Below are 27,712 nucleotides of genomic sequence, written 5' to 3'. Positions count from 1 at the left end.
CAATAGATATTTAAAAAATAAACTGTGTGCAGGTTTTAGAAGAGCTGAAATAAACACCTCACCACAAAAAAACTAGATACAAAAATAAAAGGTCAGTTAAAACACACTAATCAAATGTACAAATGACCTGAAACAATCACAAAATAAACATGTTTTGTTTAAATGTGTGTGTGAGTTGGGCTATATGAAGGAGATTACTGAGTAGTTTGGTTCAGCAGGCTGACCCAGTCTTCGCTTGAAGTTATTGAGGGATGATGAGGTTTTGGCAATGTGAAAATAAGAATTCCAGAGTATGGTTGGTACCCCCAGTGTCTGTTTAGAGAATTGACTACATGAGGTGCGGCAGTGGGGGGTGAATGTTATCGCAGTGTCTTGTGTTATATAGGGAATGGAAATGTCCCTTAACGTAATCCACCAACCCTCAATTATAAACATAGCTCGAGAAATAACCTAATCTCATTTGGATGCTAGACTGATTGGATTGGATTCAGGCCGGTGGCGCAGTTATATTATGCAACCAACTGTGACATGTTTGAGTTTGTTGCTAGTTAGTACACTGTTGTGGTCATACATTAGTTAGCTAGTACCACCAGCTGCATTCAATATTTATTTGTGCCCAAGACATGGATTGCACCTCGGAGGATAATGTAATAGTGGCATGGAAATACGATGACACTGCTAAATAATTAGTATGAAACAACTTTGCCATATGTCAAATTTACTTTAGAGAAGTTGCCATTGACGTTACTGTTGCTAGCTAAATAAATAGCTAAAATATGGTGGTCCCCTCAATTTTAGTAAACTGGGTAAAGTTATAATGCATCTAAAGTCAATCTGGCAACATCACAATCACGACAAAAAGGGTGTCCTACTAATGATTGCCTTCTTTTGAAACGTTTGTTTCCAAGCCAAATCGGAGTGGTATTGAGGCAGAATGACGTTCGTCAGCTAGTTAGCAATAATGACCATCAGTCTATGGTCTAGCTACATGTATATAGTACTCACCACCACTGGGGACCAACGAACTCCAACCACATATTCCGCATGATAGCTTCCTTCTCAGGGGACTCAAACTAGTGGTGCGGGTCAGCTGCTTGTTCACCTACACCCGCGCAAATGCTAATAATGAGCGGTCCGGCGGTGTCCCAAACTCCGTTTTAAAGGGGAATGACTGTCAAAAATGATCCCAGTTACTATTTTGACACTAATACATGTTTCTGGTCGTTTTCAAATCGATTAGTTGGTTTTTAGGGGCAGTAGCTCTTAAAAGCTTCCTGAAGTGTTACAAATAGCGTAATAGCAATGTAAAGGTAATTTCCAATTGAGCAGACATATGCAGCGTTGACGTTAAATGCCGAAACATTGCTTTGAAGTTTCAATCACACTAACGTCGAACTTCCGCGATACATATCGAACAGAGCCCTAAACGTCATATTGTAAAAAACATTTTTTTAAAGGGACCCTGTTATGCCTAGCTCCTTCACTATTGGTGACATCTTGAACAATCAGTTGGCTAGTGAGTTTGTAAAAAACATTTTTTTAAAGGCACCCTGTTGTGCCTAGCTCCTTCACTATTGGTGACATCTTGAACAATCAGTTGGCTAGTGAGTTGACTGGCTCAAATTTTTTTTGTGATGGGACAGCTCCACTATAAATACCCACAAAAGGAACCTTGTCGCTAAATAATATCATAAATTGAAGGGCTGACAGCCAAATTAGAACTGCACAGATATCAGATGGCATAATCTGATTTGTTGAAATAGAATTAACAAGGGGGTTAACGAACCACATCCTGTCATTTACACATCGACTCATACCCAATACCAAGTCTCAAAACTGCATCAAAACTTGGGTTGCGTTCCCCGCTCCGACGCTGCGTGCATCAACCAATGGTGGCGTGCCGTCGTGCACCAGATTGTTAGAATTTATGTGTTTTACCAATACGTAAAATACCTATCCGGGCGTTATAAGATCTGGCATACGTCAGCAATGCCTAGACAGAGAAACATGCCGTCTATTCATATCTAGTTTAGTACTAGAGTTGGGGGGGGGGCAATTGATGGGTTGAATACATAAAAACAGAACAGACATTTATTGTGCCAGGATCTAGTGTACATAGTCAGAAACATGTAGTGTACCATGTAATCCTCAGATACTGAAATTACAGCAGCAATGCATGTAGTGAATCATATCATTCAAAATGGCTAAATGGAATGCTTTGTTCAATAATTCTGATTTGTACCAGAGAGGGAGGGTGAGGGGGGGGGGGTGAGGAGGAATGCAGTCCAGTCTTATTAACATAATAAACAACCCAAATGCACTGTAGAATGAGTGAAGGAGAAGAGGTATTATATTACCATAGGAATAAATTGGTATATCGCAAGTAAGTACCTACTTTGGTAACCAACCACACACAACAGAAAGTCTGTTTAAATCTCATTTAAGACCTATTTCTGGAGTCTCTTTGAATACATTTCCAATGTCTCCATGGCCTGTGTTTATTAAGAAAGTCCCCTGTGTAGACTGCCTTCACATTTTTTTTCTAAAGGGGTTCATAGTAGAAAAAGGTGCCAGGAGGATCCGTCCAGTCAGACAGTGCTTTTGGTGGGCAGCTCCGTGCTATTGTGCCGTGTTTTCCTCGACGTTCCGTCGTCGCGCGGCCGAGCCTTCTGCAGGCTTGACATGGCGGCGGTGCGCTCGATGTCAATGAAGGCGTAGAGCTCGGTGCGGCGTGTGGGGGTGGTAGGTGGCAGCGGCGAGGTGGGGGTGCGGGGTGTGTGGGGATTGCTGGTGTCCGAGGAGGCACCCTTGGCAGCTGCGGATGAAGAGGTGGTGGTAGATTCCATCTCCACCTCGATGTAGTTGAGCGTCTTGGGAGGCTCCTGACACAGCAGCCCCAACGGCCGGCGGAAGTCAAAGTTGAAGATGGTGGGTCCGTCGGTGCGGCGGCGTACCATGTCGGGGGCACAGCGGGCGCTGAGAGGAGCCGTCACATTCTCTGTGTTGACGTAGTTGTGGGAGGGTTCCATGGCCGAAAGAGAGGGGTAGGCTGACAGGGGGTGGGAGTAGGAGTGGTGGTGGTTGTAGCCGTTGAGGGATGGCGTCTTCAGCCCCCCCTGGCCACCTCCATTGTTCTCCACCTCCTCGTTGCTGGGCTTGCGGGTCTCCCAGACGGGCGGCAGAGCCGGGAGGTTCTCATAGTCCAAGAGGGCCGTGCGTCGTTGGGCTGAGTTGTTGACATTCTGCAGGGTGTCGGGGGGCGTGCGGTGGAGGCGGGGGGCTGTTATTGGGGCAGTAACCCCGACAGAGGTGCCGTTGGAGTGTGTGTGGGGCGGCTGAGACTGGCCCTCCAGTAGGGCTGGGGCCTCTGTGGCACAGTGTGTGTCGGTGTGGCTGTTAGTCTCCCCCTCTCCGAGATCCGGGGACTCTGGGTCCTCCTCTGCCTCCTCTCCATCTCCACCCCCAGTAGACTGCTTCCCCTTGGCCATCTTCTTCTGCACAGGGGTGGGTCCCAGCACGAAGCGCACCCCCAGGGGCTCGAGCAGTACCTGGGGCTCTTCCTGGAGCTGGGGCATGGGGGGCAGAGGCTCTGGTCTGGCTACCCGTGGAGGGGGGGGTGTAGGGGAACACTGGGACTGGCCTGAGTCGGGGCTGTCCAGGGGGGCTGTAACAGTCAGAGGGCTAGGCTGGTCATCCAGCAGACCTGTGGTGTTCACATAGGTGTGGATCTGTAGACGGATCAGGAGACAGGGTTAATATAACATCGTCATCACACCAACTCGGCAGCTTTTACATATTACCAATCAATGTCACAGTGGATGTTCTCTTTAGTCTAGGACAGGGTTCTCAATTGAAATAAACATTAGTTTGGCCAAGGGATCCATGGAATAAGTTTAGTGGGTGTAATACAACACAATGTAATCAGAGTCCAACATTATGGCCGGGGCCAGTAAAAACAATAACCAGTAACTTCTCCGCACATTTTAACATTCCAGTTCCACATTTACCTGCTCTGTCGCAGTCCACCATTGAAGACTAGACTACACACGGAAAAGTCATGCTATTTGTATTTTAACAATATGATTGGCCATTCATTGACGCCCCACCACGCTCCCACGAGTCACAACTTCTCAAGCACTCAAACAGTACATGAGTTGGATTCCTTGACACAGCACACGCGAGCTGTCCAGAACAAAAATAATCACCCATCAATCTACCTACTGATATTATTTTAGGGAAAGTGATTTATAGAAGTAAACCTTCAGTAGTGGCTACTGTTGATAGTCTGCCAAAAGAAAGCTACAAAGACACCTAGCATTTGTCTTGGCTAGCCTACTGTAGCAAGGTCCATATCTTGTTTGGAAAGCAGAACAGCTTAATGGGAATTTCATATTCATCATCTCCAGCACCACCCCAACAGCAACATATGTGCAAATAGTGTGTTTATATGTTAGATAGAGGAAGATAAGTGTTTCCAATGACATCCGTGTGCATCGTGTGATTTGAACCAATTATGAGTAAAAATGGCCTACTAATTGGTTTGTCATTGGAAACACTTATGCTCAATTTTTTACTAGGAAACAGAAATGCGCCATTTTCACATCCAGCTCATTTGGAAAGTATTTAGACCCCTTAACCTTTTCCATATTTTGTTACATTACAGACTTATTGTAAAATAGATTTTTTTTTTTTAAACAAAAACAAAATGGTTTTCAAAATGTTTGCCCTGCATTTAAAAACTAAACCCTGTCTGGGACAGTAGATATCCCAGTGAGAGAAAAAAAGTTGGATCCTGGTAATATTATTCATCTACAATGTATGTTCTTAACCCTGAGCAACATGGGCCTGGGAGGCTCACAGGGATATTGGTATCCATAGTAACTCCCCCAATTATACATTATCCAACCTTATCCCCCCCCAAAAAAGAAATGCACTGTAGTTTAAACTTTAAAACTGCTAAATATTCTCCGTCATGGTAAAATGTGTCAAATTTTAAGATAGCAGCTTTAAATCTGCAACAACAAAAAATGTATAGAACGCAGGAAATTAGCTTGAAAACAGTTTTTTTTAAATGCTCTGGCGCAGGCCTTTAAAATGTTCCTTCCCATGGCCCGAGCCTTGGTTCGTCCAGCCATGCACTGCCGGAGTCATAGTAAAACTCCTTATATGCCATTTTTATCTAACACAAGTTGTGTTTTGATTTTGAGAGGGTCCCTGTTGAATTTTCTTTCACAAAAAGGTACCCCCAGACACAAAAGGTTTGAGAACCCCTGGTCTAGGAGACCTCAAAATGTGCTCTGTCAAACAACTCAAACATCTCTATTGAGAGGTCTTGTTTCATCTACACTGTACACAAAACATTAGGAACATCAGTTCTTTCCATGACAGACTGACCAGGGGAATCCAGGTGATCCCTTAGTGATGTCACTTGTTAAATCCACTTCAAATCAGTGTAGACGAAGGGGAGGAGACAGGTTAAAGAAGGATTTGTAAGACTTGAGACATGGACTGTGTGTATGCCATTCAGAGGGGAATAGGCCAGATAAAAGATTTAAGTGCCTTTGAACGGGGTATGGTAGTAGGTGCCAAGCGCACCGGTTTGAGTGTGTCAAGAACTTCAACACAGATGGGGTTTTTCACGCTCAACAGTTTGCCATGTGTATCAAGAATGGTCCACCACCCTAAGGACATCCAACCAACCTGACACAACTTTGGGAAGCATTGGTGTCAACATGGGCCAGCATCTCTGTGGAACACTTGACACCATGTAGAGTCCATGCCCAGATAAATTGAGGCTGTTGTGAGGGCAAAAGGGGGTGCAACAAAATATAAGGAAGATGTTCCTAATGTTTTGTACACTCAGTATATAAAGCTATAAGGGCTGGAGTATTTCAGTGTGCTGGCCTTATTCTATTCCCTCAGATGTTAATGTGTTTGAAGGGAGTTTTCTGCCATTACATTTTTTGTGCTGGCTGCCTAAGTGTTATTTCAGGTCGCTTAAGTCCAAACAGTGTAACAAAAATAATAAATCAACGACTAAATCCAGTTATAAAGTATGCAGAAAGATAATGAACCTATATATCTTTTACAATATCTTTGAGAATAAAAAGGGGCTCCTGAGTGGTGCAGCGGTGTAAGGCACTGTATCTCAATGCTAGAGGCGTCACTACAGACCCTGGATCGATTCCAGACAATCACACCAGGCTGAGATTGGCCCAACGTCGTTCGGGTTCATTATTTTTTTTTTTAAAGTTATTTTTTTATTTAACCAGGTAGGCCAGTTGAGAACAAGTTCTCATTTACAACTGCAACCTGGCCAAGATAAAGTGCGACAAAAACAACCGAGTTACACATGGAATAAACAGACGTACAGTCAAATACACAATAGAAAAATCTATATACAGTGTGTGCAAATGTAGTATGATTAGGGAAATAAGGCAATAAATAGGCCATAGTGGCAAAATAATTACAATTTAGCATTAAGACTAGAATGATAGATGTGCAAGTGGAGATACTGGGGTGCAAAAGAACAAAAATAAATAACAATATGGGGATGAGGTAGTTAGGTGTGCTATTTACAGATGGGCGGTGTACAGGTGCAGTGATTGGTAAGCTGCTCTGACAGCTGATTATTCAATTATTAGTGAGGGAGATAAGTCTCCAGCTTCAGTGATTTTTGCAATTCGTTCCAGTCATTGGCAAAAGAGAACTGGAAGGAAAGGAGGCCAAAGTAGGAGTTGGGGGATGACCAGTGAAATAAAACTGCTGGAGCACGTGCTACGGGTGGGAGTTGCTATGGTGACCAGTGAGCTGACATAAGGTGGGGCTTAACCTAGCAAAGACTTATAGATGACCTGCGGCCAGTGGGTTTGGCGATGAATATGAAGTGAGGGCCAGTCAACGAGAGCATACAGGTCGCAGCGGTGGGTAGTATATGGGGCTTTGGTGACAAAACAGATGGCACTGTGATAAACTACATCCAATTAGCTCAGTAGAGTGTTGGAGGCTATTTTGTAAATGACATCGCCGAAGTCAAGGATCGGTAGGATTTTTACGAGGGTAGCAGCAGCAAGAGCGACATCATTGATATACACAGAGAAAATAGTTGGCCCGAGAATTTAACCCTGCGGCACCCCCATAGAGACTGCCAGAGGTCTGGACAACAGGCCCTCCGATTTGACACACTGAACTCTGAGAAGTAGTTGGTGAACCAGGCGAGGCAGTCATTTGAGAAACCAAGGCTGTTGAGTCTGCCGATAAGAATGCGGTGATTGACAGAGTCGAAAGCCTTGGCCAGGGTGATGAATACGGCTGCACAGTATCGTCTTTTATCGATGGCGGTTATATAATTTAGGATCTTGAGCGCAGCTGCGGTGCACCCATGACCAGCTCGGAAACCAGATTGCATAACGGAGAAGGTATGGTGGGATTCGAAATGGTCGGTGATCTGTTTTGTTAACTTGGCTTTCGAAGACTTTAGAAAGGCAGGACAGGATGGATATACAGTTGAAGTCAGAAGTTTACACACACCTTAGCCAAATACATTTAAACTCAGTTTTTCACAATTCCTGACATTTAATTGCAGTAAAAATTCCCTGTCTTAGGCCAGTTAGGATCACCACTTATTTTAAGAATGTGAAAAGAATAATAGTACAAAAAATGTATTTCAGCTTTTATTTCTTTCACCACATTCCCAGTGGGTCGGAAGTTTACATACTAAAAACGAATTTAGTGTAGCATTAACTTGGGTCAAATGTTTCAGGTAGCCTTCCACAAGCTTCCCACAATAATTTGGGTGAATTTTGGCCCTTTCCTCCTGACAGAGCTGGTGTAACAGTCAGGTTTGTAGGCCTCCTTGCTCGCACACACTTTTTCAGTTCTGCCCACACATTTTCTATAGGATTGAGGTCAGGGCTTTGTGGTGGCCACTCCAATACCTTGACTTTGTTGTCCTTAAGCCATTTTGCAACAACTTTGGAAGTATGCTTGGGGTCATTGTCCATTTGGAAGACCCATTTGCGACCAAGCTTTAACTTCCTGACTTTAACTTCCTGCTTTAAGTTCCTCGGCATACACATCACAGACAAACTGAATTGGTCCACCCACACAGACAGCATCGTGAAGAAGGCGCAGCAGCGCCTCTTCAACCTCAGGAGGCTGAAGAAATTTGTCTTGTCACCAAAAGCACTCACAAACTTCCCGATGTTACAGGAAGGCCATAAAGATCATCAAGGACATCAACCACCCGAGCCACTGCCTGTTCACCCCGCTATCATCCAGAAGGCGAGGTCAGTACAGGTGCATCAAAGCTGGGACCGAGAGACTGAAAAACAGCTTCTATCTCAAGGCCATCAGACTGTTAAACAGCCACCACTAACATTGAGTGGCTGCTGCCAACACACTGACTCAATTCCAGCCACTTTAATAATGGGAATTGATGGGAAATGATGTAAAATATATCACTAGCCACTTTAAACAATGCTACCTAATATAATGTTTACATACCCTACATTATTCATCTCATATGTATATGTATATACTGTACTCTATATCATCTACTGCATCTTTATGTAATACATGTATCACTAGCCACTAACTATGCCACTTTGTTTACATACCCATCACATATGTATATACTGTACTCGATACCATCTACTGTATCTTGCCTATGCCGCTCTGTACCATCACTCATTCATATATCTTTATGTACATATTCTTTATCCCCTTACACTTGTGTGTATAAGACAGTAGTTTTGGAATTGTTAGTTAGATTACTTGTTGGTTATTACTGCATTGTCGGAACTAGAAGCACAAGCATTTCGCTACACTCGCATTAACATCTGCTAACCATGTGTATGTGACAAATAAAATTTGATTTGATGTGTTGAGATGTTGCTTCAATATATCCACATAATTTTCCTCCCTCATGTTGCCATCTATTTTGTGAAGTGCACCAGTCCCTCCTGCAGCAAAGCACCCTCACAACATGATGCTGCCACCCCATTCTTCACGGTTGGGATGGTGTTCTTCGGCTTGCAAGCCTCCCCCTTTTTCCTCCAAACATGACGATGGTCATTATGGCCAAACAATTCATCAGACCAGAGGTCATTTCTCCAAGAAGTACGATCCTTGTCCCCATGTGCAGTTGCAAACCGTAGTCTTGCTTTTTTATGGCGGTTTTGGAGCAGTGGCTTCTACCTTGCTGAGCGGCCTTTCAGGTTATGTCAATATAGAACTCGTTTTACTGTGGATATAGATACTTTTGTACCAATTTCCTCCAGCATCTTCACAAGGGCCTTTGCTGTTGTTCTGGGATTCATTTGAACTTTTCACACCAAAGTACGTTCATCTCTAGGAGACAGAACGTGTCTCCTCCCTGAGCAGTATGACGGCTGCGTGGTCCCATGGTGTTTATACTTACTATTGTTTGTACAGATGAACGTGGTACCGTCAGGAATTTGGAAATTGGTCTCAAGGATGAACCAGGCTCGTGGAGGTCTACAATTTGTTTTTCTTAGGTCTTGGCTGATTTCTTTTTATTTTCCCATGATGTCAAGCAAAGAGGCACTGAGTTTGAAGGTAGGCCTTGAAATACATCAACAAGTACACCTCCAACTGACTCAAATGATGTCAATTCGCCTATCAGAAGCATCTAAAGCCATGACATTATTTTCTGGAATTTTCCAAGCTGTTTAAAGGCAGTCAACTTAGTGTATGTAAACTTCTGACCCACTGGAATTGTGATACTATGAATTATAAGTGAAATAATCTCTCTAAACAATTGTTGGAAAAATTACTTGTGTCATGCACAAAGTAGATGTTCTAACCGATGTGCCAAAACTATATTTTGTTCACAAAAAAATTGTGGAGTGGTTGAAAAATGAGTTTTAATGACTCCAACTTAAGTGTATGTAAACTTTCGACTTCAACTGTAGGTCTATAACAGTTTGGGTCTAGAGTTTCTCCCCCTTTGAAGAGGGGGATGACCGCGGCAGCTTTCCAATCGCTAGGGATCTCAGACGATACGAAAGTGAGGTTGAGCAGGCTAGTAATTGCGGCTGCAACAATTGCGGAGGATAATTTTAGAAAGAGAGGGTTCAGATTGTCTAGCCTAGATGATTTTTAGGGGTCCACATTTTGCAGCTCTTTCAGAACATCAGCTATCTGGATTTGGGTGAAGGAAAAGCGGGTGGGGGCTTGTGCAAGTTGCTGTTGGCCGGGGTAGTGGTAGCCAGGTGGAAAGCATGGTCAGCCCTAGAAAAATGCTTATTGAAATTATTGATTATCGGGGATTTATCGGTGATGACATTGCTTCCTAGCCTCAGTGCAGTGGGAAGCTGGGAGGAGGTGCTCTTATTCTCCATGGACTTTACAGTGTCCCAGAACATTTTGGAGTTTGTGCTGTAGGATGCTAATTTCTGTTTGAAAAAGCTAGCCTTTCCTTTCCTAACTGTCTGTGTATATTGGTTCCTAACGTCCCTGAAAAGTTGCATATCACGGGGGCTATTCGATGCTAATGCAGTACGCCACAGGATGTTTTTGTGCTGGTCAAGGGCAGTCTGGAGTGAACCAAGGGCTATATCTGTTCTTAGTTCTTTTTTGAACGGGGCATGCTTATTGAAGATGGTGATGAAAGCACTTTTAACGAATAACCAGGCATCCTCCACTGATGGGATGAGGTCAATATCCTTCCAGGATACCCAGGCCAGGTCGATTTACAGACGCAGGCAATGAGGCTGAGATCCTGGTTGAAGACAGCAGAGGTGTATTTAGAGGGCAGGTTGGTCAGGATGATATCTATGAGGGTGCCCGTGTTTACGGATTTGGGGTTGTTTAGGTCACCTAACAGTACGAACTCTGAAGATAAATGGGGGGCAATCAATTCGCATATGGTGTCCAGGGCACAACTGGGGGCCGAGGGGGGTCTATAGCAAGCAGCAACGGTGAGAGACTTACTTCTGGAAACGTGGATTTTTAGAAGTAGAAGCCTGAACTGTTTGGGCACAGACCTGGATAGCATGACAGAACTCTGCAGGCTATTTCTGCAGTAGATTGCGACCCGCCCCCTTTGGCAGTTCTAGCCTGGCAGAAAATATTATAGTTAGGGATGGAAATTTCAGGATATTTGGTGGCCTTCCTAAGGATTCAGACACGACTAGGACATCAGGGTTGGCGGAGTGTGCTAAAGCAGTGAGTAAAACAAACTTAGGGAGGAGGCTTCTGATGTTAACATGCATGAAACCAAGGCTTTTACAGTTACAGAAGTCAACAAATGATAGCGCCTGGGGAATAGGTGTGGTACTGGGGTCTACAGGGCCTGGGTTAACCTCTACATCACCAGAGGAACAGAGGAGAAGGATACAGCTAAAGGCTATAAAAACTGGTCATCGAATGCGTTGGGAACAGAGAATAAAAGGAGCAGATTTCTGGGCGTGGTAGAATAGATTCAGGGCATAATGTACAGACAAGGGTATGGTAGGATGTGAGTACAGTGGAGGTAAACCTAGGCCTCAACCTAAGCCCCTTTTATCCAGAAAAAATATATAGTTTGGTGTTGAGTTGCTCTCTCACCGCATCATCAGCCACTAGCAGGGGGTGTGAGGACTCCTCTCCCACCGAGGGCAGGCGGGTGCTGGCCACAGACGGGTGGCGCGTGGAGGGGTGCGAGGGGATGTCGCCCAACGAAGGGATCCGGGTGACACCATTGGGCACGGTGGGGACAGAGTAGCCCAGAGCTAGATAGACATAGAGAAGGGAAGAACTGGGGAGTCAGTGGGGACAATGTCCCAGAGACTATTTGGAACAGGCCATTTCTTTCTCGACAAGCTAAACAAAAGAGTAGGTAGCCTAAACTTTTCAACTATAGTAGATTGACATATTCTAGTGATTGGCGGCAGGGTAGCCTAGTGGTTAGAGCGTTGGACTAGTAACCGGAAGGTTGCAAGTTCGAATCCCCCAGCTGACAAGTTACAAATCTGTCGTTCTGCCCTGAACAAGGCAGAAGGAACCCACTTTTCCTAGGCCGTCATTGAAAATAAGAATTTGTTCTTAACTGACTTGCCTAGTTAAATAAAGGTAAAATAAAAAATAATAAAAATGGCTGAGGAAAAGTAAACGTGGACAGTTATTCTAACATGTTCAAAGAGCACATCAGAATTGGGTAAGAAGGACCGGACCGCACATTGTTGCATCCTAGACTTGCATGTTCTGCTAATATGAATTACCTTATTCTAAATGCGATGTACCCTAATCAAGTTACGCACCCAATGCAGGTCCAGTACATTTCTCAAATGTCCGGCAACATGGAAATCATATATATTTCCGTGTTGTATATATGGCAATGGGCATTTCAGGTCATTGCAAGTATGGGAAGAAGTATTCATAATTGGGCCAGTTCTAGTTGTAGGATGAATAAGGTCTTACCAGACTGGTGGTTGGCCTCCAGCACGGCCTCCTCCACCACACTGATACTGTGGCTGTGCATTACCTCCTGCAGCATATTGAAGATCTCCTCTGCCCGCACACACTTGAAGGCAAAGATCCCTAAAAACACACAAACAAATGCAAAGACAAGAAACAAATAAAACACAGTCAAACTGCAGTCAAAACAGTGAAATTGCAGTCAAAAAACAACCCAGGAATCACATATGGGCGCACGACCGCAATACAGACAATTGAGACGCACAACCACTATCAGCACTGCTTAGACCTTCATGTTTACATAAGGTTTGTACATTTATCGGGTCTTCGAACCTATGCCCTTGTCTACCTTGTGATCACTGATCTAAATGGACTAGGTAGGGGAAGGCAACAGAGTGGTAGAGATAAAGGACAAGGAAAATATAGCAAAATATCAATAAGGAACACATTCTTTATCCCTTTACTAGGTAGTAGTTGTGGAATTACTAGAAGCACAAGCATTTTGCTACACTCGCATTAACATCTGCTTACCATGTGTATGTGTGACAAATAAAATTTCATTTGATTAGGAACTACCATAAGTACAGCATAACAATAGACAAACTAGCTAACACTGCATAATGCACAAAGAGAAAACACAGAACACACAGCTATGCTCTACTTGTGCAACAAAACAAACAAAAAAACTCCCTCTCACAGCACAACACCACACAGAGTCAGACACAGGCATCAATACTGTAACCACAGAAATAGAATCATTAAAATGGACATCCAATCCATACTTAAGTCAACGATGCCATAATGATTATATTTCTGACTAATATTTCTGGTAATCACAGTATTATGTCATTCATCATCACAGCATGAGGTGGGAACACAAGGAGTGTGACTTACCGGAACCCATAGTAACCACCCCCCCTGTCACAACCCCCACCCCCCTCTCTCTCTCACCACCAGTCCTCATCCTTTTGAAAGCATGGATGGAGTCCAAAAATAACCACACAGACATATGTGTCAATATATCAACAACAAAGCTGATGTTTTTGGGGCCTAATGGACCTAGTTGCAGATGTGAATCAATGTATTCTGATGTTTACCATGGTTCATGTTAGATCCACAACACTGTGTATAACATTTTCAACATTATTACACCGTTGTATGTATACTCCTGCCCAGGCAGCTGAGGCACCACATACGTTAGTTAGCTTTGGAGTGACAAATAAAGAATCAACAAATAAAATAAGTTAAAACAATAATTGTGTGGAATGGAAATCTCTATTAGTTGACCTGGTCCTGTCTTGCAGCGGTGGCCGCTCTCGAATGAGAAGAGGTTGGAGTCGTAGCCATAGCGACGCAGGCACATGTAAGGCCACCTAACATCGTCACGGCGATGGGTGTGGAGGACCAGCTCTGCCTCTGTCAGCTCCATCACGCCCGAGCCCAGCTCGTTCCCATCATCATCCACATTTATCACCTGGCAACAGAACAATAACTTTAGACAACACTCTGTGTCAGTCAACACAAACATGTCTACACTGCAATGCACTGAAGATGGTATTCATTGTGAAAACAATATTTCCCATTAATTCAGGTGGGAAGTCCACAGATTGTTTTTTACATGTTGCGAAATCTGTCATACCTAGAATTTGGGTTGACTTAGCTCGGCAATGGCCCACCATTGAAGTAGGATTGTTGTAACAGATCAAGAGACCAACCTTAAATTTGGTTTGATGATTATCTGGGATTGACTCCTTCTCTGGACAGCTCAAGCAGCTTCCCATGGCTTCTTCAGAGCACCATCTGATGTCTGGGGGATAAGGAATGTGAAACCATTAGAGCCAATACAGTGTCAGTGAGTGAATGAACATCATGGAGTTGTAGTTAGCTACATGTGATTGATGTGAAAGAGACAAAGTGACAAACTCTTTATTAACAGAGGGTTTCTTTCTTACCTAGATCCAGCCACCAGTATCCCTGGTTCTTTCCTCCGAGGCTGAGGAGGAGCAGTCATGATGCTTTATCTGCTATGCCAACATAAAATGTGGGCCTGCCCTGCACACATTTTAGTTTACTGTCAGCCAAGTTAGGTAGCTAGCTGGACGAATACATTTGACAACTGATGATCTAGCAAGCTAGTGTGTGATACAATTGGAGTTAGCTAGCTAGTTAGCCTTTGTGTCTTCCAAGTTTTAAAAAATGTAACGTTCGCTAGCTAGGAAAGCTCATTAGCTAGCTACGGTGGCTAACTCCATTGTAGTAGCATGGGCCAAAGCTTTTTTAAATGAGATTTGATTACAGATTATTGACTTAGTTACCTTATTGATATGAAACGATATGACTAATATAATTGTTAATTTAGCGATAGTGTCTTCATCTATTGGTTAGACGTGGTGTGGACAAATTAGCGTAGCACCTTCATGTGTAGCTTTCTGGCTAACTAGTTAGCTAGCTCTCCGGACTCGTGAGGACGATGGTTATGTCCTAACTTTACTAGCCAAGATAACTAACGTTAGCTAGCTAATTAGTAATTGGTCAAAAACTAAGCTGAATCAAATGCATCTCTTTGCTAATACATTAACGGATACATTCGAGTCCCTGGCAAATGGATGGGGTAGTTATTCCAAACGTTTCAGACACAAACGATCGCAACCAAGCTAGCTAGCTCTGCTATAGCATATTAAGCTAGCGTTAGCCTGTTGTGTTAGCTCAACTCCACCATCCTTCCTCTGGGTTGATAAAGCGCCAAAAAAAACAATCACAACTTCTTCCAAAGGTGGCTACCATTCTTGTTTTCGAACGCAAATTGGTGTAATTCCATGTATAATCCTTTATGTCTCGATATAGAGTGGAACAATAAAATAAGCTATTTTACCTTAGTCGCACCGTCTTTTAGCTAACGTTATGTATGTAGCTAGCTAGCTGGCCAGCTACATCACAGCAACTTGGCTAAACTTCCGAGAGTTTGAGGCAATCATTTTCGATGTGGTGAACTGCGCACGCGCGGGGATGAGGTTTGTTACTCTTCAAATCAAATCAAATCAAATTTTATTTGTCACATACACATGGTTAGCAGATGTTAATGCGAGTGTAGCGAAATGCTTGTGCTTCTAGTTCCGACAATGCAGTAATAACGAACAAGTAATCTAACTAACAATTCCAAAAAAAAACCTACTGTCTTATACACAGTGTAAGGGGATAAAGAATATGTACATATGGATATATGAATGAGTGATGGTACAGAGCAGCATAGGCAAGATACAGTAGATGATATCGAGTACAGTATATACATATGAGATGAGTATGTAAACCAAGTGGCATAGTTAAAGTGGCTAGTGATACATGTATTACATAAGGATGCAGTCGATGATATAGAGTACAGTATCTACGTATGCATATGAGATGAATAATGTAGGGTAAGTAACATTATATAAGGTAGCATTGTTTAAAGTGGCTAGTGATATATTTACATCATTTCCCATCAATTCCCATTATTAAAGTGGCTGGAGTAGAGTCAGTGTCATTGACAGTGTGTTGGCAGTAGCCACTCAATGTTAGTGGTGGCTGTTTAACAGTCTGATGGCCTTGAGATAGAAGCTGTTTTTCAGTCTCTCGGTCCCAGCTTTGATGCACCTGTACTGACCTTGCCTTCTGGATGACAGCGGGGTGAACAGGCAGTGGCTCGGGTGGTTGATGTCCTTGATGATCTTTATGGCCTTCCTGTAGCATCGGGTGGTGTAGGTGTCCTGGAGGGCAGGTAGTTTGCCCCCGGTGATGCGTTGTGCAGACCTCACTACCCTCTGGAGAGCCTTACGGTTGAGGGCGGTGCAGTTGCCATACCAGGCGGTGATACAGCCCGCCAGGATGCTCTCGATTGTGCATCTGTAGAAGTTTGAGTGCATCTGTAGAAGTTTAATCATATTGGTGGCATATTGGTGGCATCCCACCAAATCATGACACCAGCATACATCAATATTGACAATGAATCATAGATACATTAATAATATGAATAAAACATTATATCAATTATATTTTTTTCAGTTATGTAAGTATTTTATTGAAACACTTGAAGAATATATTAATTCCCTCATCTTGATATTATTACAGGCTTACATTGATTGCAACATGGGAAAACTGCATTCAGTAACTACTATAATTTGTGTAACGATTCACAGAATCCAATCATTCACTCATATGATTACAGTCATGTTGACAATGTAGGGTTGTGGATTTGCAGATGTGTGATTTGTAGTTCCATGACATGATGATAAAATACATCATTCTTATTTTACATAGGCTACACACAAATGTGGATTTACACAACATACACGGTGTGCTTTCATAACGCATATGATAATCCTTTTTTATATTCAAGCGATATATCACAGTTATACAATATCTACAAATACATGTATAATGTATTCATCTACATACATATATCATATATTTATGTATGTCCTCAGTGCTTATGAAAATAAGTGTAACTTCAAACAGAAATCATTTTTGTCTAAACATTTCAGAAAAGTGACTTGTGAAAGTTACAGTAGCCTATACACTTATTGAATATGTGAATACTGTTATATGAATTTGATTGATGTATTATTAGATTTTTTACAGTTTTCAGTGTATAATGTTTTTTGGTCTGTGCCACATAATAATGTGCAAATGATAGCTTAACAAAAAAAAAATTAAAAACTGTGTACAAATGCCAACAATGCAAATGTAAAGCATATACACAAACACACAGATATAAGACATGTATATACAATTCAGTTAAACTTCATATTATTTGATATAATTAAATAGCTATACATTTTACTATATTTCATAATATCTGGAAAGAACAATCAACAAAAATAGTAGAAAAATAAAATTGCCACGTATCCCTGCAGTACTATAAAGTACAAACTGTTTTCTTTTTTCTCTCCTTCAGTAGTCCTTACAATCTTTAATAACTGGCATATACCATATCTGTAGGCAAAAAAACAAACAAAAAATATAATTTGTGATGACAGCCAACTACCAAACCTCATATATATGTGCTACCATAGCTGCATTGTGTGTTTGAAAGAGTTGCTTATTAAGTAACCTGGTCTTATACACTGTATGTGTTGTAGCCATCTCTACTATCTTTGCCATGTCATACACATTTGCTACACTAGGATAGTGGGTTTGATTCCCGGTACCACCCATACATACAATGTATGCAAGCATAACTGTAAGTCGCTTTGGATAAAAGCATTTGCTATATGGAGTATATTAAATTACTAACACATACAGGAGTTGGCTAAGCACAAACAGACTGGACCATGTACCAGGCTAATATTTGAAAGAATAGATCATCTGTGATGTCTTCCAATTATGAACTACAATATAGAGAGTTCTAAGGAATGTGAGGGCTTACCTCGTTGGGGGTCAGGGTTCACATTCTCATAGATGGGGTAGAGGGGGTTCTCCTGCTCACTGCGAAGCTTCCTGGCTCGGAGGACGTCCCTCACACACTGGTGCAGGTAAGCATACTGGCACTGGAAAGAAAATGACCACATCCAGAAATATAACTGTTATTACAGAATATGTTATTACATAACATGGGTTCTGGGGTTCACACACACACACACAGCCAGTGGACCCCAACAGACAGTCTCACCTCAGTCTGAACCATGTGTGAGCGGTGGAGGCGCAGGTCGAAGACAGCTCCGTAGATGTCCACTGTGTCCTTGGTGTCCAGCTGCTGCAGCACTCTGTCCAGGGATATGAAGGTGCCTGTGCGGCCCACGCCAGCACTGTCATAGGGAGGAGAGGGAGACAGAGAGAGAAAGAAAGAGAGAGAAGGTCGGAGGCCAGATAAAATTTAGTCACACTACCCAAACGGAGAGGGTAAATATAATTTGACTACATAATTTCAGTCAATTTCTTTTGAACTGAAATTGAACTGACCTCAACCCTGGTCATTACTGCATGCTGTAGCTATAACCGTTTCTTCAGGGAAGACAATACACTATATCTCAGTGTATCCTAGAGTGTTGTTTTGTGTTGAATGGGGGACCTAGGGAGTTGGGGACCCACCTGCAGTGAGCCACGGTAGCCCCAGACCCGGAGGTCCTGTTGATGTAGTCCCTGACAGTCCTGACAAACTGGATGAGTGACTGGGTGGTCTCTGGGACGCCGTGGTCAGGCCACACCGTGTAGTGGAACTGACGCACCACCCTGGAGTAGTTCAACTGGTCCTCCTGCATGGAAGACAGGACACAGCTGGAAAGAGAGACTTACTAGGGGCTGACTACACTTTTAGAAAAAACCTTAAAGGGTTCTTCAGCTGTCCCCATAGGATAACCCTTTGAAGAACCATTTTTGGTTCCATTTAGAACCCTTTCCACAGAGGGTTCTACATGGAGCCCAAAAGAGTTCTACCTGGAACAAAATCGGGTTCTTCCTGGAACCAAAAAGGGCTCTCCTATGTGGACAGCCGAAGATCCCTTTTGGAACCCTTTTTTCTAAGAGTGTACACAAGCTAGCTACTTATTCAACACCATAGTGCCCTCAAAGGACCCTGGGACTAAACACCTCCCCCTGCAACTGGATCCTGGACTTCCTGACGGGCCGCCCCCAGGTGGTAAAGGTAGGTAACAACACATCCGCCACGCTGATCCTCAACACAGGGGCCCCTCAGGCGTGCGTGCTCAGCCCCCTCCTGTATTCCCTGTTCACTCATGACTGCACGGCCAGGCACGACTCCAACACCATCATTAAATTTGCAGATGACACAACAGTGGTAGGCCTAATCACCGACAACAACGAGCCCGCCTATAGGAAGGAGGTCAGAGACAAGGCCGTGTGGTGCCAGGACAACAACCTCTCCCTCAACGTGATCAAGACAAAGGAGATGATTGTGGACTACAGAAAAAGAGGACCAAACACGCCCCCATTCTCATTGACGGGACTGCAGTGGAGCAGGTTGAGAGCTTCAAGTTCCTTTGTGTCCACATCACCAACAAACTAACATGGTCCAAGCACACCAAGACAGTCATGAAGCGGACACAACAAACCCTATTCCCCCTCAGGAGATTGAAAATATTTGTCATGGGTCCTCAGATCCTCAAATGGTTCTGCAGCTGAACCATCGAGAGCCTGGTATGCCTGGTATGGCAACCGCAAGGCGCTACAGAGGGTAGTGTATATGGCCCAGTACATCAATGGGGCCAAGCTTCCTGCCATCCAGGACCTCTATACCAGGCGGTGTCAGAGGAAGGCCCTAAAAATTGTCAAAGACTCCAGCCACCCTAGTCATAGACTGTTCTCTCTGCTACCGCATGGCAAGCGCCAAGTCTAGGTCCAAGAGGCTTCTAAACAACTTCTACTCCCAAGCCATAAGACTCCTGAACATCTAGTCAAATGTCTATCCAGACTATTCGCATTGTCCCCCCCTCTCCACATCACTGCCACTCTCTGTTGTCATCTATGCATAGTCACTTTAATAACTCTACCTACATGTACAAATTACCTCAACTAACCGGTGCCCCTGCACATTGACTCTGTACCGGCACACCCCTGTATATATTGTTATTTTTTACTGCTGCTCTTTAATTACTTGTTCATTTTATCTCTTATTCTTATAAATATTTTTTAAACTGCACTGTTGGTTAGGGGCTTGTACGCATTTCACTGTATTCTGCACATGTGACTAATAAAATTTGATTTGATTTTTGATTTGATTTACTATACTGTAGTCTGTCACATATGATACATCAAGACAGCATTAGGTGAAGACAATTATGGTCATATTTCAATATGTTAAAATCCAATCACTACTATGTATGAAACTGTATATAAGGCCAACACACAATATATAACTTTCTACATAACAACCTGGTATTTTTAAAATCAGTGAGTGTCATCCACACTCACGCTACAGATCTTGAATTCCCGGATAGTCCATTCTGGCAGCACAGATTCAGACAACATCTGAACTATGAGGTCTCCGTAATACAGAGGGTCCTGGTCGAAGGGCCAGTAGTGATCACACTTTACCTGGAAACACATGGATAATAACATTGTAATTACACTAGTAACAATGTTGTAATAACATGTTGTTTATTAGAACATGATAGCAGCTACTCCCAAATGGACAACACTGGCCCGGACGAAGCAAAATGACTGCTCCTTCTACACACCCTGCCTTTCTCCACACACTGGGTCACCATGACAACATTATGGACGTTCTGCTCCCACACCATCTTCCAGAAGTCATCTTTGGTTCCAGGAAGTGGGCCCTGAGTGGCGATGTACTCCCTACGGAAGTTGTTCCCCTGAAAGAAGAAGAGATTTAATTTACATTTTGTTTTTCATCTGACCTTTATTACACTAGGAAAGTTTGGGGAGAAGATAAAAAAGCTGCTTAGGACTGTAGGCTTGTTGTAGCCTTATGCTCGACAGGGAGCAAAGTAAGTAGCTCATCCCAGGTATACTAACTGAGGAATAAGGCTGAGAATTAAACAATCAATCCTGCCATGACTAACTGAGTTCATGCAGTACTGTCTTTGTTCACATTATACCCCACCACCTCCAATGCTCCACCCCGACCCCAACCAACCACCTCCAGCGCCCCATCCCCGACACCACGCAACAGAGGGGATTTGCCCAGAGTGGCAGTTGGTTCAGATTTGTCCGTGTGTTTGGATAACTTACAGGAATGTAGCTGGCATTGATGTAGTCAGAGCACGGATCATCATCCACATAGGACAGCTTCACACGGGTCGAATCGTCTACACAACACAGGCCGTGTACAAAGACATTGAGTTGGCATTTTAGTATGACACAGTGGATGCTGCGGGGAGGACGGCTCATAATAATGGCTGGAATGGAGTAAATAGAATGGTATCAAACACGTGTTTAATACCATGCCGTTCACTCCATTCCAGCCATAAACTCCATTCTAGCCATTATTATGACCCGTCTTCCCTCCAACAGCCTCCACTGTTATGACACATACATGACCATGTACATAATACATTTTAAAATAAGGTAAAGAGCATTACTACTGTACATGAGCCTTGCAGACAAAACTCAGCAGACAATAAATACATCTCTCAATCCCCTTGTCTTTTGTCTATGTATTTGAACCCTATGAAATAGCATGGTTTGTTTGACTCACAGGGCAGGATGTTGTTGTATCGGTTTTTCCCTCTGTTCTCTGGCAGCAGGGCTGTGTCCAGGGGCTGGTTCCTTCCTACGTCTTTCAGGTCCTTACACAGGAAGTGGCATGTTAGGGTTACCATAGATACCTACTGTACATAAATACTGTATGCATTCCATAACATTTCACAATCAATCTACCATTTCACAACTTTAAATTAAAGGAGAGTTATCAGAAAATAAATATAAATATACACATTTCTATATTGTTTTTCTGTATTAAAGTAAAGGTAATAGGAATATTCAGATTTCATCTAAATGTACTCTAATGCTAATATGTGTGAACGAGATTGCCCAACTGACAGTGAATGTGATCCAGTCTTACCTCGTACTCATCAGACAGTAGGTAATTGGAGTCAGCCTGGAGTTTAATGTAGTGGGACTCAAAGTGCATGATTTTGATGGGGCTGCAGGATCAACAGATAAAACATTTTGAGCAAAACAGAGTAGAGCAAAAGACAAACCAAAAAGGACTTACAGTAATTGGGTGAAACTAATAACAAAAGCATTTAAACATACCTTGAAATACGACGATTACTGGGGAAAAAAGGGAGATACATGTAAATGGCTGAAACTCATTAATGGTAATTTCTTTGTGAGTTTTTATCCTGCCAGAAAACACCTATTTTATTCTATATATATATAAAGTTGGGCAAAAAAGTATTTAGTCAGCCACCAATTGTGCAAGTTCTCCCACTTAAAAAGATGAGAGAGGCCTGTAATTTTCATCATAGGTACACTTCAACTATGACAGACAAAATGAGAAAAAAATATCCAGAAAATCACATTGTAGGATTTTTAATAAATTTATTTGCAAATTATGGTGGAAAATAAGTATTTGGTCAATAACAAAAGTTTATCTCAATACTTTGTTACATACCCTTTGTTGGCAATGACAGAGGTCAAACGTTTTCTGTAAGTCTTCACAAGGTTTTCACACACTGTTGCTGGTATTTTGGCCCATTCCTCCATTCAGATCTCCTCTAGAGCAGTGATGTTTTGGGGCTGTTGCTGGGCAACACGGACTTTCAACTCCCTCCAAAGATTTTCTATGGGGTTGAGATCTGGAGACTGGCTAGGCCACTCCAGGACCTTGAAATGCTTCTTACGAAGCCACTCCTTCGTTGCCCGGGCGGTGTGTTTGGGATCATTGTCATGCTGAAAGACCCAGCCACGTTTCATCTTCAATGCCCTTGCTGATGGAAGGAGGTTTTCACTCAAAATCTCACGATACATGGCCCCATTCATTCTTTCCTTTACACGGATCAGTCGTCCTGGTCCCTTTGCAGAAAAACAGCTCCAAAGCATGATGTTTCCACCCCCATGCTTCACAGTAGGTATGGTGTTCTTTGGATGCAACTCAGCATTCTTTGTCCTCCAAACACGACGAGTTAAGTTTTTACCAAAAAGTTATATTTTGGTTTCATCTGACCATATGACATTCTCCCAATATTCTTCTGGATCATCCAAATGCTCTCTAGCAAACTTCAGACTGGCCTGGACATGTACTGGCTTAAGCAGGGGGACACGTCTGGTACTGCAGGATATGAGTCCCTGGCGGCATAGTGTGTTACTGACGGTAGGCTTTGTTACTTTGGTCCCAGCTCTCTGCAGGTCATTCACTAGGTCCCCCCATGTGGTTCTGGGATTTTTGCTCACCGTTCTTGTGATCATTTTGACCCCACGGGGTGAGATCTTGCGTGGAGCCCCAGATCGAGGGAGATTATCAGTGGTCTTGTATGTCTTCCATTTCCTAATAATTGCTCCCACAGTTGATTTCTTCAAACCAAGCTGCTTACCTATTGCAGATTCAGTCTTCCCAGCCTGGTGCAGATCTACAATTTTGTTTCTGGTGTCCTTTGATAGCTCTTTGGTCTTGGCCATAGTGGAGTTTGGAGTGTGACTGTTTGAGGTTGTGGACAGGTGTATTTTATACTGATAACAAGTTCAAACAGGTGCCATTAATACAGGTAACGAGTGGAGGACAGAGGAGCCTCTTAAAGAAGAAGTTACAGGTCTGTGAGAGCCAGAAATCTTGCTTGTTTGTTATTGACCAAATACTTATTTTCCACCATAATTTGCAAATAAATTCATAAAAAATCCTACAATGTGATTTTCTGGATTTTTTTTCTAATTTTGTCTGTCATAGTTGAAGTGTACCTATGATGAAAATTACAGGCCTCTCATCTTTTTAAGTGGGAGAACTTGCACAATTGGTGGCTAACTAAATACTTTTTTGCCCCACTGTATAAGACATAAAACCCCAATAGAACTGAACACATATGGCGTCTCCTCTTACCCCCTGACGCCCATGTGCACTCCTGAGGTGGGCCTCTCTCTCCTCATGCTCATTCGGACCACTGGCCCCTCCTGCACACTCCTGTAATCACAGTTTGGATGTCAGCATGCAGGTGTAGTATGTAGAGAGCAAGCTAGAATGTAGTGTACATGACTAGATGGAACTATATTCCACATCAGGTAACTGAAGCAAGCAGTGGAATCAGATTGAATAAACAGATAAAAATACACCTTACGGAACAGCGGGGACTGTGAAGAGAGACACATACACAGGCACAGACACACATGATAAGACACACACTCTACACACACGTACACATGGATTTTGTATTGTAGATATGTGGTAGTAGAGTAGCGGCCTGATGGAACACACTTAATGTGATGTGAAAAGTGTTATGAAATGCAATAAGTTCAATTGTATATAACTGCCTTAATGTTGCTGGACCCCAGGAAGAGTAGCTGCTGCCTTGGCAGGAACTAATGGGATCCATAATAAATACAAAATACAAATCCAGGCCAAGCCATGGACATGCTAGTATGCAGCGTATAGGTCAAAGTATATGAGGCAGGGAGGGCCAGGAACTGACACTTTGCGAGCCTTCTGTCTGCAGATGAGCAGTGCAGTGACTCCCACCATCATGGCAATGAGGAACATACTGGCACTGATGCCCTCGATCACACCGCTCAGGGGCTCTGTGAGAGGAAGAAGCAACCAATCAATGGTGTTTCTCACAGAGGACTCATCACTCACCAGCATTTCTCATTAACTACCAATCAAACATCAGCATCACACACCATAAACCAATCAGAGTGGTCTGTGAAAAGTGTCCCACCTGCTTCTGTTACCAGGGGAAGGGACAGGTAAGTGTCTGTGTAGAGGGGTGGGTTGTATCTGCTCTGCTCCTCGTCAAAGAGCTGGGTGAACGCACGCACACTGAGCCTAGAGAGAAGAGAGAGACAACCATGACATCTCATTATCGTCCCACTGCATGACAATAACAGAGTTGAATTACAGGTCACATTTTATTTAGATAGTCCCATATAGATGATCTACAGATGGTCTTACTATTAACAAACTATCTGTTGATAATCAACTGCTTGCTAAGATTACGGTTAGGATTAGGTTTAGAATGAGGGTTAGGGCTACGGTTAGGGTTAGTTATTGGATAGTTAGTTGAAATGTTGTTGAGTTATTGAACATCTACTGAAAATCTGCATACCAACTACTTGGAACTATCCAATTCGATCAACTACAGATAAAGGAACATTTCACTATTAACCTTTATTTAACTGGGCAAGTCAGTTAACAAGAAATTCTTATTTACAATGACGGCCTACCCCGACCAACCCCTGGCCAACCCCTGGACGACGCTGGGCCAATTGTGCCCTGCCCTATGGGACTCCCAATCACAGCCGGTTGTGATACAGCCTGGAATCGAACCAGGGTCTGTAGTGACTCCTCTAGCACTGAGATGCAGTGCCTTAGACCGCTGCGGCACTTGGGAGAAGCGGTCTAACATCTAGCTGTCCAGCAGCGGTATGACATCATCATACACAACAGGGAGAAATCCTGCTGGCAGAAATCAGCAACAAAGAAACTACAGATCTGCCCAGACTGCGGGAGAATACTTGATTGATTTGGCAGGAACCCTGTACTCTACCTGTATGCAGTTTTGGGTTTTAGTGGGCCATCACAGAATGGGTTGTGGTCTCTGTGTGTGTCTGGGTTCTGCTCCCTGTCCTGGGCCTGTAGGTGGTCACAGCCACCCCCGAGGGTGTCCATGCCTGTACCCAGGCTGATCTCAAAGCTCTGAGTCCCGCTGTCTCCTGGCCCCTCTGTGCAGCGGCTAGGGAAGTAGCTGGTCTGGTAGGCCTTGATGGAACTGTTGGATTTGTAGTCCAGATAAGAGGGCAGAGGGTGGTGCTGCTCTGGTTGAAGGTTTCCATCGTCTGGTGGGAGAAAACACACATAGGGGAGGGTTAGTAACAGACTCAGACCTATTGCTGTGGAAAGTCCTTTTGAGGGAGAATAAACATCATCCACCCATCCATCCACTGACATACTGACACTTGTACAATGTTTGTTCTAACTTCAGTCCCCTTACCTTCAGACTCGGTCACCACCACTGTGAAGAACTTGACGGCTCCATTGACATCACTGAACCAGCTGCAGTTAAACTTGAACAAGATGGTGTTTTTGGTGACAAGAGCAGCCCTGTCGTTAACCCGAGTGGTCAGGGAAGGAAGGGGTGGACCTAAAAGGATAAGTATCATGATTACAATCAGTCATGATGACTGTAGAATGACCAGAGGGACATACATACACACTGTAACAGCTAATGGCAATGACGTTGACCATATCATGTCTATCCCTGTGCTCATCATCACATGGTCACCCCGACCACATGGCAATCACAAGTCCGTCGGTACTCACGGTCGATCATGGTGACCACGCTGTCCTCGGCGGCCTCGCTGGTCATGCTGTCGGAGATGGCCTTGACGGAGACGGTGTAGCGCTTGTGTGGCTCCAGCTGGGTGATGTGGTAGAGGGTTTTGTCGCGGCCTGTCCGCTGGGAGTACACCAGGGCGTGGGAGTCCTGGAGGCACTCAATAGTGTATGAGTCAAAGTCGGCCTCCGGAGGGGCCCAGGAGCAGGAGATGGAGGTGGAGTTCTGGGGGCGGCAGTGCAGGTACTGGACACGCTCTGGCTCTATGGACGGGATAAACGGTAGAGGACGCCAGAGGTAAGAACAGAGATCAAAATGCCACGGTCACACTATATTCTCTCTAGTGCAGAGGTCAGAGCTGTACCGTGCACAGGATTTTGTTCCAGCCAAGCAACAACTTTAGCTACCTCGCCTCAGTCTTGCACTACTTGAACAATGTACAGTATAGCCTACTTGTTCGAATGCTCTTGTAGATGGGTGGGCTGTAGGCAGAGCTCCCACCACCACCAACACCACCACCAGCCCCACTGACGGTACGCAGGATGAAGTTGTACAGGCGTCCTGGGTATAGCCCCTTCAGAATGCGGCTCCCGGAGGTCCGGGTGTGGTAGGGGTTGAATACAGACAGGTGGTCCCTGGGGGCCCACTGCAGGTCAAAGTCGTCATAGTCGCTGCCTGCAGGACCACTCCAGGTCAGCTCCAGGGAGGTGTTGGTGACTCCACCAAATGATACAGAGGTAGGGGGTCTGGGGGCTGAGGAGGAGAAGATGGACACACAAAGGAAGGCAGATCAGCAACTTCAAGCAAATACTGTCAAACCCAGGCTCTATTTTACCTTAAAAACGACCCTCAAAACTGATTTTAGAATAGTGTATGTCGTAATTGTGTTGGAAACCATGTGTTTGATGTATTTGATACCATTCCACTAATTCCACAAGCCCATTCTCCCCAATTTAGGTGCATGTGCAATGTCCTTTAAATAAACATGACTTGTCCTAATGTCTTACCGGTACGTCCATGAGCGGTGGCCCTGTTGGTGAGCTCTCCGCTGCGTGTGAGGATGACAGCATGGTAGAGACGCCCGGGGATCAGCGTGGGGAAGACGTGCTCCATGGCGTCTGGCCCTAACGTCTCCTCTGCCTGCTGGGAGCCATCTGGGTTGTAGAGGGAGAGCAGGTAGCCATTTAGCTCCCCCACCGGCCGCTTCCATGACACCCACAACATCTCCGACTGGTTACGACTCTGTGCCTGGAGGGAGGTCACTGCAGCCGGGACTGAAGAGGCGGAACGGACAATTGGACAGTGTCAAATCATGATGTAAAGTCAGTGAGACATACAGTTAGTTCTCTAGTTAGTTC

General features: G+C 43.9%; 2 protein-coding genes across 8 annotated transcripts in view; both read right to left on the bottom strand.

The window, feature by feature from the left end:
* Nucleotides 1-2,077: 2,077 nt before the first annotated feature.
* Nucleotides 2,078-16,120, bottom strand: LOC112218844 (fibroblast growth factor receptor substrate 2). 4 transcript variants are annotated; one of them, XM_024380055.2, is made up of 7 exons: nucleotides 16,061-16,120; nucleotides 14,373-14,472; nucleotides 14,136-14,227; nucleotides 13,708-13,894; nucleotides 12,424-12,543; nucleotides 11,572-11,735; nucleotides 2,078-3,728 (listed from the first exon to the last, which is right to left on the bottom strand). In XM_024380055.2, the coding sequence occupies exons 3-7, from the start codon at nucleotides 14,199-14,201 to the stop codon at nucleotides 2,589-2,591; spliced, it is 1,677 nt and encodes a 558-aa protein (XP_024235823.1). In that variant the 5' UTR covers nucleotides 14,202-14,227; nucleotides 14,373-14,472; nucleotides 16,061-16,120; the 3' UTR covers nucleotides 2,078-2,588. The 4 variants fall into 4 exon arrangements, with proteins under 4 accessions (XP_024235823.1, XP_024235820.1, XP_024235822.1 ...); XM_024380052.2 differs by lacking the exon at nucleotides 16,061-16,120 and adding an exon at nucleotides 15,293-15,419; XM_024380054.2 differs by lacking the exon at nucleotides 16,061-16,120 and adding an exon at nucleotides 14,736-15,282.
* Nucleotides 16,121-16,443: 323 nt separating this feature from the next.
* LOC112219017 (receptor-type tyrosine-protein phosphatase beta) overlaps nucleotides 16,444-27,712 on the bottom strand; it is a 45,241-nt gene continuing 33,972 nt past the window's right edge. For all 4 annotated transcript variants that reach the window (XM_042301741.1, XM_042301739.1, XM_042301740.1 and 1 more), the window contains 18 exons: nucleotides 27,362-27,628; nucleotides 26,808-27,107; nucleotides 26,342-26,617; nucleotides 26,013-26,162; nucleotides 25,569-25,857; nucleotides 24,741-24,847; nucleotides 24,495-24,600; nucleotides 23,909-23,989; nucleotides 22,129-22,146; nucleotides 21,935-22,016; nucleotides 21,569-21,659; nucleotides 21,103-21,179; nucleotides 20,589-20,723; nucleotides 20,323-20,445; nucleotides 18,484-18,647; nucleotides 18,065-18,200; nucleotides 17,822-17,942; nucleotides 16,444-17,388 (listed from right to left, as the gene is read on the bottom strand). In XM_042301741.1, the coding sequence (XP_042157675.1) occupies nucleotides 17,366-17,388; nucleotides 17,822-17,942; nucleotides 18,065-18,200; nucleotides 18,484-18,647; nucleotides 20,323-20,445; nucleotides 20,589-20,723; nucleotides 21,103-21,179; nucleotides 21,569-21,659; nucleotides 21,935-22,016; nucleotides 22,129-22,146; nucleotides 23,909-23,989; nucleotides 24,495-24,600; nucleotides 24,741-24,847; nucleotides 25,569-25,857; nucleotides 26,013-26,162; nucleotides 26,342-26,617; nucleotides 26,808-27,107; nucleotides 27,362-27,628 (2,546 nt within the window). In that variant the 3' untranslated portion in view covers nucleotides 16,444-17,365. The remainder of the gene's footprint in view (nucleotides 17,389-17,821; nucleotides 17,943-18,064; nucleotides 18,201-18,483; nucleotides 18,648-20,322; nucleotides 20,446-20,588; nucleotides 20,724-21,102; nucleotides 21,180-21,568; nucleotides 21,660-21,934; nucleotides 22,017-22,128; nucleotides 22,147-23,908; nucleotides 23,990-24,494; nucleotides 24,601-24,740; nucleotides 24,848-25,568; nucleotides 25,858-26,012; nucleotides 26,163-26,341; nucleotides 26,618-26,807; nucleotides 27,108-27,361; nucleotides 27,629-27,712) is intronic.

This window comes from Oncorhynchus tshawytscha, linkage group LG19, assembly GCF_018296145.1.
Source record: "Oncorhynchus tshawytscha isolate Ot180627B linkage group LG19, Otsh_v2.0, whole genome shotgun sequence".
NCBI lineage: Eukaryota > Metazoa > Chordata > Actinopteri > Salmoniformes > Salmonidae > Oncorhynchus > Oncorhynchus tshawytscha.
Note: the sequence above shows the minus strand (reverse complement) of the source record. Positions and strands in the feature narration are given on the sequence as shown.